This window comes from Lithobates pipiens, unplaced genomic scaffold (genome assembly GCF_037356315.1).
Source record: "Lithobates pipiens isolate NorthernLeopardFrog02 unplaced genomic scaffold, aLitPip1_a1.2 Scaffold_16, whole genome shotgun sequence".
NCBI lineage: Eukaryota > Metazoa > Chordata > Amphibia > Anura > Ranidae > Lithobates > Lithobates pipiens.
Genome location: NW_027507748.1, coordinates 394,291,562 through 394,306,279, shown reverse-complemented (window position 1 = coordinate 394,306,279; position 14,718 = coordinate 394,291,562). Strand labels below are relative to the sequence as shown.

Genomic DNA, 14,718 nt, shown 5'->3' with positions numbered 1-14,718 from the left:
TCGCAAATATATATAGATAAACAAGAGTTCTTCAAAAAGTTATACATATAAAAGTGCGGAAAACTTTTTGAAGACCTGTAGGGTGATTGTACTGGGGACACTGACTTGAGGGGGGAGTGGTGATTGTGCTGGGAGACACTGACCTGGGGGGTGGTGATTTTGCTGAGAACACTGACCTGGGGAGTGCTGGTTGTGCAGGGGGACACTGACCTGGGGGGTGGGATTGTACTGGGGGACACTGGCCTGGGGGGTTGGTACCTGTGTTGGGGGACACTGACCTGAGAGGGTGGTAATTCTGCTAGGGGCACTGACTTGGGGGGGTGGTAATTGTGGTGGGGGACATTGACCCGGGGGTGATTGATCTGTGTTGCAAACTCAATCTCAGACTCTTGCACTATATACACCATATCATAACTTACTGACTCCTGCACTAAATATTACATTACAGAATTCTGGACTACATACACTAAATTGAGCATTACATACTCTTGCACTATATACACTATATTGTACATTACACACTCCTTCCAAAGTGTTCATTGTCTCAACAGTTGCTGTGTGTCAAGTCATCCCTAAACATTTCAGTGAAGTTCTTCTATAAGGTAGGCTGAGACAAAGTGTTAGCTCTCTGTCTATTTTTAGTGTTTTTAAAAACTCATATGAAATGGAAATTATTTTTTTTTTTTGTTAATGAGTGTGTTCAGGATTATACATGTCTGCAAGACTCTTACGTGTGGTACAGCTATCAAAGCATTTTTATATGTACAAACAACAAAAATGTTTTTGTTTTATTTCATATGATGCCCTTTTAAGCCCCTCTCACTTTTAACACAATTTAGCTGCACCCACTTTTTGCCCTAACATGCTAAACTTGCTGCATTACTACTCTACTTGAGGTGCCAAAATGTGTCCTGGGTCTTTTACAATCCTAGCAACAGCCGCGGTGCAATAAAAACCATGCCCACTCTTCGCCACAGTGCACTAAGCACATCACTATTTTTTATCAAGCAATGGGGCCTGACTTATGATCTTGCACACAGGCCCACTAATTTCATAAAATGTCTCCGACTGTATACCTATTTTTACAGGCTATTAAAATAAAAAGTATGAGATTGGGTATATGAATACCTCTTCAAGTTGAGTCCATCTATCTTGCACGGAAAGCCACAGCTGAACAGTTGTTTCAATGACTTGTAACTTCTTCTGCCATTTTGTCACATCATCAAGAAATGATCCAGCTTCTGCATAGGGTTGAATACTGGTCAGCACTAGCTGATGATGTTCCAGTTCCTCAAATATAGACTCGGTGTTCCTCAGGAGTTGGACCTTGCCAAAGTCCTATTTGAGATATCCATAAATAATACAATGCAATACAATGAAAATATTAAATCCCTTTTGCAAAATCAAGATTATTAGAGATCAAAGTATCTATATGATATATTTGGGTTTAGATGCTAAACAATTGGAACTGTATGTGCTGTCTCAAGAGGTTTCATTGTAGTTTAAACCAATAATTTTCATTAAATATTTTATCATATTTAGTTGTACAAAACTAACTTAAGAATGAGTTTTAAGATATAGCTATAGAGCACTAATACTAAATGAAAGAAAAAAAAATAGATTAATGTGTGCATTAAAAAGTCTACTGGTTCTGCTTCTCAGAGAGGAAAAAATAACTGCATTGGGATGAGATATGTGGTGCTTTACTTAGAGTAGCTCTTGCCATTCCCATGCTATCCCATCTAACAGTACTATGCTTACAGCTGTTGTAAGGTCTCTGTCAACTGTCAACCAGAAGAAAAACATGATTTCAACCAATTGGCAACAGAGGATTGATATCCCTGCATCTGGGTAGACTTACTACACAGACATATTCTGCAATAGGGATGAGCCGAACACCCCTCGATTCAGTTTGCATCCAGAACATGCGAACAGGCAAAAAATATGTTTGAACACACAAACACTTTTAAAGTCTATGGGACACAAACATGAATAATCAAAAGTGATAGTTTTTAAGGCTTATATGCAAGTTATTGTCATAAAAAGTGTTTGGGGACCCGGGTCCTGCCCCAGGGGACAATTATCAATGCAAAAAAAGTTTTAAAAACAGCAGTTTTTTTGGGAGCAGTGATTTTAATAATGCTTAAAGTGAAACAATAAAGTGTAATCATCCTTTAAATTTCGTACCTGTGGGGTGTCTATAGTATGCCTGTAAAGTAGCGTATGCTTCCCGTGTTTAGAACAGTCTGAGAGCAAAATTACATTTCTAAAGGAAAAAAAGTCATTTAAAACTACTCGCAGCTATAATGAATTGTCGGTCCACAGGGGAACCCCCAAAAAAAAATGTGTGGGGGTCCCCCAAAAATCCATACCAGACCCTTATCCAAGCACGCAACCTGGTAGGCCTCAGGAAAAGAGGGGGGACGAGAGAGCGCCCCCCTCCTGGACCATACCAGGCAACATGCCCTCAACATTGGAAGGGTGCTTTGGGGTAGCCCCCCAAAGCACTTTGTCCCCATGTTGATGGGGAGAAGGGCATCATCCCCACAACCCTTGCCTGGTGGTTATGGGGGTCTGTGGGCGGGGGGCTTATCGGAATCTGGAAGGTAAGGGTACAAATGTGCCCTTACCATTTCACAAAAAAGTGTCAAAAATGTTAAACAACAATAGTCATTTTTTGACAATTCCTTTATTAAGGTCTTTTTCTTTCCCCGCTTCCTCTTCCATATGTTCTTCCTTGGGTTTTCTTTTTTTTCCCTCTATCTTGTTCTTCCCCCTGCTTCTTCCTCTATCTTCCTCTGCTTCTTCCTCCGGTCCGTAAACGGGTGACCCCGCCCCCTCTGACACCAGGGGAAAGCCATAGGGAAGTCCCCGTGCATCAGAGGGTGCAGGGTCACCCTCCTTTATATAAGAGCTGTCACCTGAACAGAAGCATCACACAGCAGGAGACTCCAATTGAGGCAGATCGTCCAGAGGACGAAGTGGGGAAGAAGATGCCGGACAAGAAGAGTAGAGGAAGATAGAGGAAGAAGTGGGGGAAGAACAAGATGGAGGATGAAGAAGGAAACTGAAGGAAGAACAGAAGAAGATGGAAGAAGAAGCGGGGAAAGAAGAAGACATTAATAAAGGAATTGTCAAAAACCCGGCTATTGTCTTTTTTAACATTTTTGACACTTTTTTTGTGACATGGTAGGGAAACATTTGTACCCCATTACCAATTCACACAGGGATGAGGCCCTTGTCCCCATCAACATGGGAACATGGTGCTTTGAGGGGTCACAGACCCCCAAAGCACCCTCCCCAATTTGTCATCCCCCCTCTTTTCCTGTGGCCTGCCAGGTTGCGTGCTCGTGTAAGGGTCTGGTATGGATTTTTGGGGGGACCCCACGCCTTTTTTAAATTTTTTTAAATTTTGGCTTGGGGTTCCCCTTAAAATCCATACCTGTCTGGTATGGAGTTTGGGGGTACTCCCACAGATTTTTTTTTTATTTTGGTTCGGGGTTCCCCTGTGGGGGAATCCCATGTCGCTTTTTTCAATGATTTTTATGTGTATTGCCGGGGACCGACAATTCATTATAGCCGCGAGTAATTTTCAATTACTTTTTTTCCTTTATAAATGTAATTTTGCTCTCAGACTGTTCTAAACACAGGAAACATACGCCACTTTACAGGCATACCTTAGACACCCCTCAGGTATGAAATTTAAAGGAATATTACACTTTTATTGTTTCACTTTAAGCATTATTAAAATCACTGCTCCCAAAAAACAGATGTTTTTAAAAACTTTTTTTTGCATTGATACATGTCCCCTGGGGCAGGGCCCAGGTCCCCAAACACTTTTTATGACAATAACTTGCATATTAACCTTTAAAATTAGCACTTTTGATTTCTCCCGTATACTTTTAAAGGGTGTTCTGCGGATTTCGAATTTGCTGCGAACACCCCAAATTGTTCGCTATTCAGCGAACAGGCAATGTTAGCCCATCCCTACTCTGCAATCCTTCATATCCAACATAGTAAATTCATATTACACACAGAGTTTTACAGTTGCTGTCTAAGGATAGTTTGTGCCATGACAGTAGAGAGCGTGCAATGAAGAGTTTTCAACACCTATGTACAGGCAATGGACAGAAAGATTAGCAAGAGCAGCTTTAAAGCTGAACTCCAGGCAGGTAAACCAAATAAGCTCTGTATTCATTAATACACGTTGTACATCAGGAAACATGTTGGGGTTTTTCCAAATACAATTTAACATCGTTTCAGGTTTTTGCAGTTCCAACAGAGCTCAGATTGGTAGAGGTACCAATCAATTTATGTGCTGACAAGATGCATGTTGATAGCAAGAGATAAACACAATTCACTAAGCGATATTTTACTGCATCCGTGTATGCAGTAAAAAAAAACATAGCGTTTTAAAAAAAAACTGTGTAATTCACAAAGAAACTCTCCTTAAAATCTTGCATATGTTATATTTCCGAATTATTCTTTAAATACTGCACGAAACCGTGCGGTAAGTTATAGCAAGCATCTCGCTTGTGTAAGTGTAAGGCAGCCAACAATTTAGTTATGGCTGGTATAGCATGGCTTCACTGTGTTGAGGGCTCAAAGTACCCTATGAGTTGGGTATACAGCTCCATGAACTTCTGCAGGGTATCAGCATCCATGAATTAATCCAGCAATGCGCGCTCCTTAAAGCATCCTTTAAAAAGGACCACTTGAGATCTTCTCCTCCTCCTCTTCTGCATTGCTCTAAATTCCAGAAAACTGAATTCAAGGGGCTCAATCCATTCAATTCCAGAAGACTGGATTCAAGGGGCTCCATCTATCCAATTACAGAAGACTGAATTTCAGGGGCCCCATCCTCTGTTGTATGCCATCTGTCAGTCTCCAGAGACAACTCCTGAGTAAAATCTAGCTGACACCTGTTCCAACTTCTACTTTCACCTATTTTTTTAAAGCAATTACTTACCTCACACCCAGGATCTGACCATTGCCATAATTATGGCATAGTTATCGAAAGCTTGGACCAGTACTTAATTACCGCATGTATTTATTTATTTCCTTCTGTGAATAACTTTAATGCCTTTTCATGCTGTATTTAAATGAGCGTTGTTGGTGTTTGCGCTAAATACCGCATACGCGCAATAGTGGATTGACATTTTCATTATCACATGCGTTAAGTGGTCACGTGACCCCCATAACACATTCGATAACCTTTACTGAATTGTGCCCCAGATTGCCAGTCTGTGGCTTTTACTTTCACTGTCCAAACACTCGCTGGGGAAAGGACAAGACCTGTAAGTGTATTTTAACTCCAGTAAAGAAAAAAAACAGTTCCTGCCCTGTCCAGCACTGTGTATATCTAAGAACTGAATAGGCATAAATATTGAAAGCCTAACAAAGATAATTAATGAAGCCATTACATCTAAGGAATTCTAAACTGCAATATATTAGAATTTTGTTGTATGGGTTCAGACACATTTTAAGGTTTTTCTCTATATTGGTTCCATATACAAAAAGCCCCTATGTACAACAGCATAGCAGCATTCCAGCTTGAAAAGGAAATGTAATCATCACAATGCGATCTGACCATAAAAAATACAACAAACATGGATTAAAGTGTTGGATCTGTTTACCTCTATATGTTTCAGAGATTCAAACAAGGACACTGTGCTGCCACTGCCTGTCTTCTTTGACAAGTGAAAACCACGATCAGATTGTTTGCTTAGCCTTCTGCTTCCTTTTCCTGTTGTCAGGTTTCGGCCCATGTCTGTCTTGGTGTAGTGGCTACCAGACACTGAGCTTGCAAGTTCCTAAACAAAGCACGTTTACAGAGACATATTGAGTATATGATAGCATGGGCTGGCATTCCAGCCAGTACAATGTAACAAACTGTTCTATCGCGCTAGTCATCTATAAATGACATGTTAAGCACAAGTATTAACTTCTGCGGACAACTAAGAAGTTCAGAATTGCTAACTTCAATGACAATTATGTACAACAGCATTTTGCTGCCACTACAAATGAAGATTACGAATCAAGAATGTTCTACAACATCTTTGCATGTATGGGTTAAAAAACATAGAAAACTCTTTAGCATGAATGAAAATATATCAAGCTTGTTCCAAAAAAATACCCCACTTACCACTGAAGCATAGGTGCTACACAAATACAAAAGAGAAATAGATTTCAAAGTGTTTTTAAATAGATCGATAGATAAATGTTGCTCTTGACATCAGTACCATAACACCCCAGGCAACTTAGTATTTATTCTCTCAACAGGCAATTTGTGGTTAAAAATACCCCTCAACAATTTGCCTTGAATGAAATCTGTTCTCAATCCATGATGATTCTTGTTAGGGTATAATTATGAACTCACTGGGCAATCAAACATTTCCAAGCATGCTCTCCTATATGTTATACATTTTTCATTTCAGATGGCACTAATATAGCACTATTTGATAGGGTTAAATGTCTAATTATTTTCTAGTATCTAACTTAAGTGTATTGCTTTGCCTTATTTCTACATCTACAGCTTTCACTGTAAAGCTTATTGTCAATCCTGCCCAGTATATACATACACTGTATAAAAAAGGCTGTCTTATACCACTGACCTCCCCATCTTAGCAAAAAATACATAATCCCAAAACCAGCAGCAGTCTAATCTAAGTGTGACAAGTTATTCATATTGTATGATGCTATAAGACCTGGCTAACCGAGTTTGGCCTACAACTATTGCCTAGTTTTCCAGTTTAGCACCACAGTTCATTTTCTTCCTTACAACCATCATTCACTAATAATGGTTTAAGACAGCAGCTCTTTTTTATTCTAGCACCAAACAATCCAACTTTGGTTCTCTAAAATGAAATGAATGATAGCATGTACACACAAAATATTACAATGATAATTATATGTGTTATATAAGATTTTGCTAGACGCAGCTGAATTACATGGTTGCAACATCCTTTGCAAGAAATCATTATGTGTACTGTGCGGAGTTTGCAACAAGAACTGTTTTTGTAGTAATACAGTATTATTACTGTAAGCTGACTGTTATTCCTAGCATTTTTTTCTCTCACTCTAAAAAGAATTCTGATGATAATCACAGAGCTTAAGATGATTTACAAATGGATTTTTACTGTAGGTTAATGAGGCTCCACGGGATTTCTTGAACATACTCTAACAATTTCCAATCAATTTATTTTAGAATAGGCAGAGATGCATTCCTTTATCATTCCTTGAATAAAAAATTCCAATAAAAAAAAGACTCGAGAAGTAAAGTCTAACAATAATGATGATGCATAGCTACATTATAAGGTATGTATTTTTATACTACAGCCAGAATTGAACTTTTAACATTTCACACAGAAGATACAGTTGCAATAATAACTTTGTGAGCTAACAAGGTTTCTACATTACTGGCTCCTAAACACATGGTTTGATCAAACAGTTTTTTTTGCATGGATGGCACTTAAAACATAGTATGTTTGTAATAATAGAGCAAAATAAATACTATTTTATTTAATATGCAAAGTAACAGTTTACATTATCAAAACAAATGGTTTAAACAATAAAGGTGAAGATGTCAAAAGCATGTGAACTCTGAAAAGAGTGGAATTGGACTTCGTTATTGTAATCAATGAGATTACATTAATGTGTGGATTTTAGATGCTCTTGCACAAAGGTTTGATTACTACTTGTCAGTAAAAATCTGATGCTGCTCAAAAGACATTACGGAAGATGAGATATAGAACATTTTTAGAAAGCTTGTAAAGGCTACAAATAGGTTCTATAGACCTGGTTGATCAACAGCCCACATTGAGGATAAATGGTCCACAGGTTGAGAAAATACAGTACTGTCACTACTTTTCCTGTGAGTGGGCATCCTGCAAAGATCATGGCAAGAGTGTATTCTACAATGTTGAAGGAAGTAAAAAAGAACTCTAACTTGTTTTTTTATATATACCGTATATATACCGTATATTATTGTTACTTATTTGAAGATCAAACCATATCTTATACAGAAATCAAGGCAATTCCAAAGGGCCAGCCATATAGTTTTGTAGTTGTATAAAGAAATACAATGGATGAAGCAAACATTGCTACATTAATACAACTAAAGGCTCCTGTATGACAGTCTAAACAGGTACAAAATCATATAGTTATGCGATACAAAGTCCTTCTTCATTTTTATCTCACATGCTCCTCTTCCCAGGCACTTCGCTCACAGTGGGAGGGTTTCATCAACAGAGACAGTGTTGTGAATCCAGAAAGCAGTGGGCAGGACTATGTGTGGCCAGGTGCTGATTGACAAGCTACAGGCTTGTCAATCAGCAGTGACAATGTTGATAGCCGTGTTCTCTGCAACACCTTCTCATTCCACAGTATGCATGAGAATGACAACTCTGAATTCAAGAGCAATGTAGCTTAATTGCCACACCATCAAAGGAAGCTACATTAGGTTGACTTTACTGACCAACTCAACATATTTGCGGGACTTTTTGTACACAAGAAAACTATATACAGAATGTACTGTATTTTTTTTTAAAGGAGGTCATAGTCCTACTTTAAAATAGAACTGCATTTATTTGAAAACATGCATTCACCATTTTAGCAGGTACTTTAAAACTGACCTATACTGATCACAAGGTCTCAACATGGGGGGAAAGCTGAGTTAAATTTCACTTGCCACACCCAGGTCTAATTAGTGCCAGACCTGTTGAATCAAGAAATCACATAAATGGAAGCTGTCTGATCAAGTGAAGCACGATAACAGATCACAAAAAAAAAAATCACACATCATGCCACAATCTAAAAAATTCAAGAACAGATTGGAAACGAGCCATTATCCACAAATGGAGAAAATTTTGAACAGTGGTGAACCTTCCCGGGAGTGGCCGACCTACAAAAATTACTCCAAGAGCAACGACTCATCCAGGAGGTCATAAAAGAACCCAAAACAACATCTAAAGAACTGCAGGCTTCACTTGCCTCAGGTAAGATCAATGTTCATGATTCAATAATAAGAAAGACTGGGCAAAAATTGCATCCATGGCAGAGTTCCAAGGCCGAAGCCACTGCTGACCAAAAAATAACACAAAGGCTCATCTCACATTTACCAAAAAACATCTTGATTATACCCAAGACTTTTTAGCAAATATTTTGTGTACTGATGAGACAAAAATGTAACTTTTTGGAAGGTGTGCGTCCCCGTTACATCTGGCCTAAAACTAATACAGCATTGCATAACAAGAACATTATACCAACAGTCAGACATGGTGGTGGTAGCATGATGGTCCAGGGCTGCTTTGCAGCTTCAGGACCTGGATGACTTACCATAATTGATGGAACCATGAATTCTGAGCTCTACCAGAAAATCCTAAAGGAGAATGTCCGGCCATCAGTTTGTGACCTCAAGCTCAAGTGCGCTTGGGTTGTGCAGCAGGACATTGATCCAAAACACAACACCAAGTCCACCTCCAAATGGTTCAAGCAAAGCAAAATTTAGATTTTGGAGTGGCCTAGTCAAATCCCAGACTTAAATCCAATTGAGATACTGTATCATGACCTTACACAGGCCGTTCATGATGGAAAACCCTCCAATGTGGCTGCATTAAAAAAAAATTCAGCAAAGAAGAGTGGGCAAAAATTGCTCCTCAGCAATGTGGAAGATTCGTTGCCAGTTATTGCAAACGCTTGATTGCAGTTGTTGCCACCAAGGGTGACACAACCAGTTATTAGGTTTGGGGGGCAATTACATTTTTCCACATAAAGCCAGGCAGTTTTGGACAGCTTTTTTGCCTTAATAAATGAAACCATCATTTAAAAACTGCATTTTGTATTTACTTGGGTTATCTTTGTGTAATAATAAAAGTTGTTGATGATCTGAGTCATTTAAGTGTGACAAATATGCAAAACTAAAAAAAAAAGGAGCCAAATACTTTTTCACACAACTGTACATGTCAATTTTAAAGCTGGGGTTTTCAAAGTGCCTGGAAAGGTGGCCTGTGAGATTGTAGATTAGCATGTGCTGACTGGGTCTAGAATCCAAAGGGTTCCACATGGATACATTTAAAGGCTAACACAAGAAAGTGCTTGCACTTGAGCATTAATACTAGCTTAGAAATGTGTTATCTAGGTCAAGTTCATTTTCACACACGTCCAGCATTCAGCAGAGTATAAATAAATACACATGTCTACTTTATCCAGAGAGATCAATGGCCTCCTTGGTGACATGTAAACACTACCAGCACTATATAAAAATCCATTCTTCCTTATAGATAGGATTTTTTTTTTTTTTGGTGGGACATGCAGATGCAATTCTATAAATGTATGTGCTGGGTTTTCAGGTTCTTTAACTTACAGGCTAATAAAGTACAGATGAACTTATGTCATTCTAAAGAAGTACATTAAAATACTCCTAATCATGAAATGATCATAACCTAATCTGGCCAATGCGTTTACAATATATAGACATTAGAGAATTTCAACAGACAATCTAGACCAACCTAAATTAGGGAAATTTAAAATCGGGAATGTTTTTTTCTTTTTTTTTTACCTGATTGCTATTGCTTTCCCTGGGATAAGATTACTTTGAAAGTATCTATTTATCTATCTCAAACTGCTCCAAGAGCACAAAATGAATGCTTGGATGATTTGAACATTTACGTTTTTGTGATAATCTGAAAGGTAATTTTTTTTATAATAGTGATTAGGGCGGCCTTGAACTCTCTGTCTGAACCTAGCAAACTCTCTGCCTTCATTATTGTGATACCAAAATCTGGAAAATATACCGCCCTATACGATTACTAAATCTAGATGTAAAAATCTTTGCCAAGATACTGGCATTGAGACAGAGCCCCCTCCTGTAGAACCTGGTTGGTCCGGAGCAGGTGGGTTTTATGCCAGGCTGGGAAGCAAAGAACAACGTTATTAAAGCCATGCAATTAATGCATGTCGCACACACACAGAACATCGAGGGCCTTCTCTTGTTCACGGATGTGGAGAAGGACTTCAACCGAGTTGCCTGGGACTTTAACCTGGCTGTTTGCATACGGGTGGGCCTAGGGCCCCATGTGATGGCCTGGATCTCTGCGCTTTACCAAACCCCATTGGCTAATTTGAAGATTAATGGCACTTTGACAGGGTTCTCATAACCAATAACACTAGGCAGGGGTGCCCGCTATCCCCTCTTCTATTTATACTCTCACTAGAACCATTTATTATGATGAACAAAATATATTCTAAATATAGATATAGATATATATATATATATATATATATACATATATATTTGCACTCAAAGTGAAACAATTGTTAATTTTTTTTTAGCAAGAATATATATATATATATATATATATATATATATATATATATATATATATATATATATATATCATGCAACTGCTGTACATAAGGTGCTATTCACTTGAAAAAACAAAAACAAATCTATATTGCAGCGCTCGCAATAATAAACAATAACTTAAATGATCATATAATCCAATTTATTAGTGAGTAAATGTCCATATAAAAGTGATCGGGGTGCTCCAATCCATAAAGGGCAAAGTGCTCCAAAAAGTTGAGGTGCGCACCACCCCCTCCTGTGTCCCCACTCATCAGATGGAATGGACCCTTAGCTTTACAGTCTAGGGGTCATTTCAGGCTTATATTGGTGGCCAGGGATGGCAGATTAACATCAATTCACTAGGCAGTTCTCACATGCTCATGATAATCATTCATAGAAATTAGTACCCAAAATGAAATAAAAGGAGGGAACTATAGTGAAGTACCATTTGGCAATATTTTAATTGCGCAAGTAAAATGGCCACCAATATAAGCCTGAAACGACCCCTAGACTGAAAAGGTAAGGATCCATTCTATCCAGTGTGTGGGGACAAAGGAGGGGGTGGTGCACACCTCTAAGTTTTGGTGCATTTGGACTTTATGTATTGGAGCATATCATTCACTTTTATGTGGACATTTACTCACTAATGAGTTGGATTATATGATTATTTAAGTTATTGTTTATTATTGAGAACGCTGTAATATATATTAATTTATTAGGATGGTCAAGGATAGCACTGCCATTACAGGTTTTGGGGTTCAGAACAGAGCGTTCAAGACAGCTGCCTATGCGGATGACTTACTATTCTTTCTGACAAACCTGGTGACTACTTTGCCCAACTTAATGAAAGAATTTGCTCAGTATGGTTACGTCTCCAACCTTAAGATAAACTACTCAAAATCTGAAGCCATGAATATATCCCTCCCAGAACAGACACTTACACTGACCAAAGCAAACTCCCCCTTTAAATGGGACTCAAGGGCATTGAACTACTGTGGAGTATGGCTTACACCCTTACTAAGCTCTACATATGAGCAGAATTTATCCCCTCTCATCAAAAACATTGAGAGGGACTTAAATCGATGGCAGCCTAGATATTTCTCCTGGTTCGGTCATGCAGCCATAATCAAAATGACGATATTGCTTAGGCTGCTTTACCTCTTTCACACGCTACCCATCAAAATTCCCTAAAATTTCTTTAACTCACTAAGATCTATCCTATTAAGGTTTCTCTGGAACCACCAGAAACCAAGAATTAGGTTTACCCTATTGATGAAACCTAAAGAGCAAGGAGGAATGGGCTTACCTGACTTTAGAAACTATTATCAGGCATCTCATTGTCAGGGTTGGGCTCGGCCCTTCCTTCTCTGAGCTGGCCACTCAGCTGTCGGCTAATTGCCAGCTCCTATCTCTCCACTGTTGATGAAATCCTGCTCATCAGTCCTGCCTACTTAAGCCATCCAGCCCAGAGGTTCTCTGCCTTCACCTTAGTCAACATCACGGAGACGCTCTCCTGCATTCTTGTTTAAAGACTTGCTTGGCTGACATCCCTTCTGGCTCCAGACTCTGCTTGTTGTTTTACTACGCTCACCTCCGGCATCCTGATGTTTGGCTTGTCTGACTATCCATTCTGGTTCCTGAACTCTGGTTATTTTTTGACTATGTTTGTTCTATTTACTTTTATTATTAAGCAAGTGTGATTTAACTGTACTTGTATCTCAGTCTGATTTCTGACACTCATTTAACCAGATTAATTGACTGGCATTGTCACGGGCGGTGAAGGACTGGGTCTCCCTGGAAACAGATCTGAACCCAATTACACTAAAATAATCCCCATGGATTCCCTGGGGGAGTTACCCTTTTAGTCTTTCATGATACCCACTAATGGAAAACACCCTGTAAATTTTCCATAGGTTAGCCGCAAACTTGGACATCACATCCTCACTCAGACCCCTAACACCAGTAAAAGACAATCCCGACTTTAAACCTGGCCTAGGTAATCCAGAGTTTCAAACACATCAACAATCAGACCCCCTTCTAGCAGGAGACTGTTTCATTAACGGCAAAATAAAATAATGGACTTCACTTAAGGAGGGGACAAGCCTTTCGCCTATGCACTTCTAGGCCTACTTCCAATTACGCAGCTGCCTAGGGGGAAGACAGGTAAAGAGAATTTCCATAGACCCCTTAAGGAACTGGAGTCAGTATGTCATGAGGGCACTCAGTTTGTTAAAGCCACCTCTACTGCATATTCATGGCTACAAAACTCAAAACGCAGTGGTTTGGACAGATTCAGGAGGAAATGGTCGAAGGAACTGCACATGGAGATCACTGTCAAAACAATGGAGGTTTGCTTGTATCTTTACTCACAAATATTCCATCAGCACGGAAATGCAAGAAACAGCATATAAGCTTATGACACACTGGTATAATACCCCAGCCAAATTGCATGGCTGGAACCCACAGACTCCTGCAGCATGCTGGAAGTGTCAAAAAGAGAAAGGCACACTGTCCCATATATAGTGGCATTGTCCGCTGATCGTGCCATATTGGGACAAAGTCAAATCCTTGATCAAACATATAACGGAAGCCAAACTCACCCTGAACATGGCATGCCGTTTATTACACGTAACCAATTTCTCATTTAAGAAATATAAGCACTGTCTATCAAAACACCCATTTAATGCAGCTAAGTTCTTAATTCCTTTACGCTGGAATTCTCACCAGGTTCCCTCCAATGCAGACTGGCTGTGTAAGGTTTCTGACATTTATGAAATGGAGGAGAATTTATCACAGGCCAACGATAGGATCGATAGATTTTATAAGACTTGCCAACCCTGGCTCTCCTTCAAATACTCCTAAGCCTATGAAGACATCCTGACACCCCAGAATATATAGACAACACATACACTGGTGACCTCAGACACCTTCCATGGCCTCCTGCGTACCCACAAGGATGATCCTACCTACAGTAACATACATGATGCCATTCTTCTCTTCTATCACTTTCTATATTTCCGCTGTCTTTACTCTTTCTTTTCTTCAAATTAAGCTAGCAATAGCAGATACTGGTGTTTGTCAAGATCTAATAAGGTTATAAACGCATCATATATCTGCTCAAACAAAAATTTCTGAATCAAAGTCAAATAGTTTAACAGTTCAAGCATTTGAGCAATGGAATGATACGATGGCTATGAAGATTCTGATAAAAGTCACTGGGGGTTATTTACTAAAGGCAAATCCACTTTGCACTGCAAGTCCACTTGAAAGTGCACTTGGAAGTAAAGTCGCTGTAGATTCAAGGGGGACATGCAAGAAAAATAAAAAACAGCATTTTAGCTTGCACATGATTGAATGATAAAATCAGCAGAGCT

At 39.1% G+C, this 14,718-nt stretch overlaps 1 protein-coding gene across 1 annotated transcript in view; it reads right to left on the bottom strand.

Annotated features, from left to right (window-relative positions):
• The window catches only part of LOC143983065 (uncharacterized), a 695,051-nt gene that overhangs the window by 581,634 nt on the left and 98,699 nt on the right, over nucleotides 1–14,718 (bottom strand). The window contains exons 31-32 of the mRNA XM_077482312.1: nucleotides 5,637–5,813; nucleotides 1,129–1,338 (exon numbers count right to left, since the gene is read on the bottom strand). Of these exons, the coding sequence (XP_077338438.1) occupies nucleotides 1,129–1,338; nucleotides 5,637–5,813 (387 nt within the window). The remainder of the gene's footprint in view (nucleotides 1–1,128; nucleotides 1,339–5,636; nucleotides 5,814–14,718) is intronic.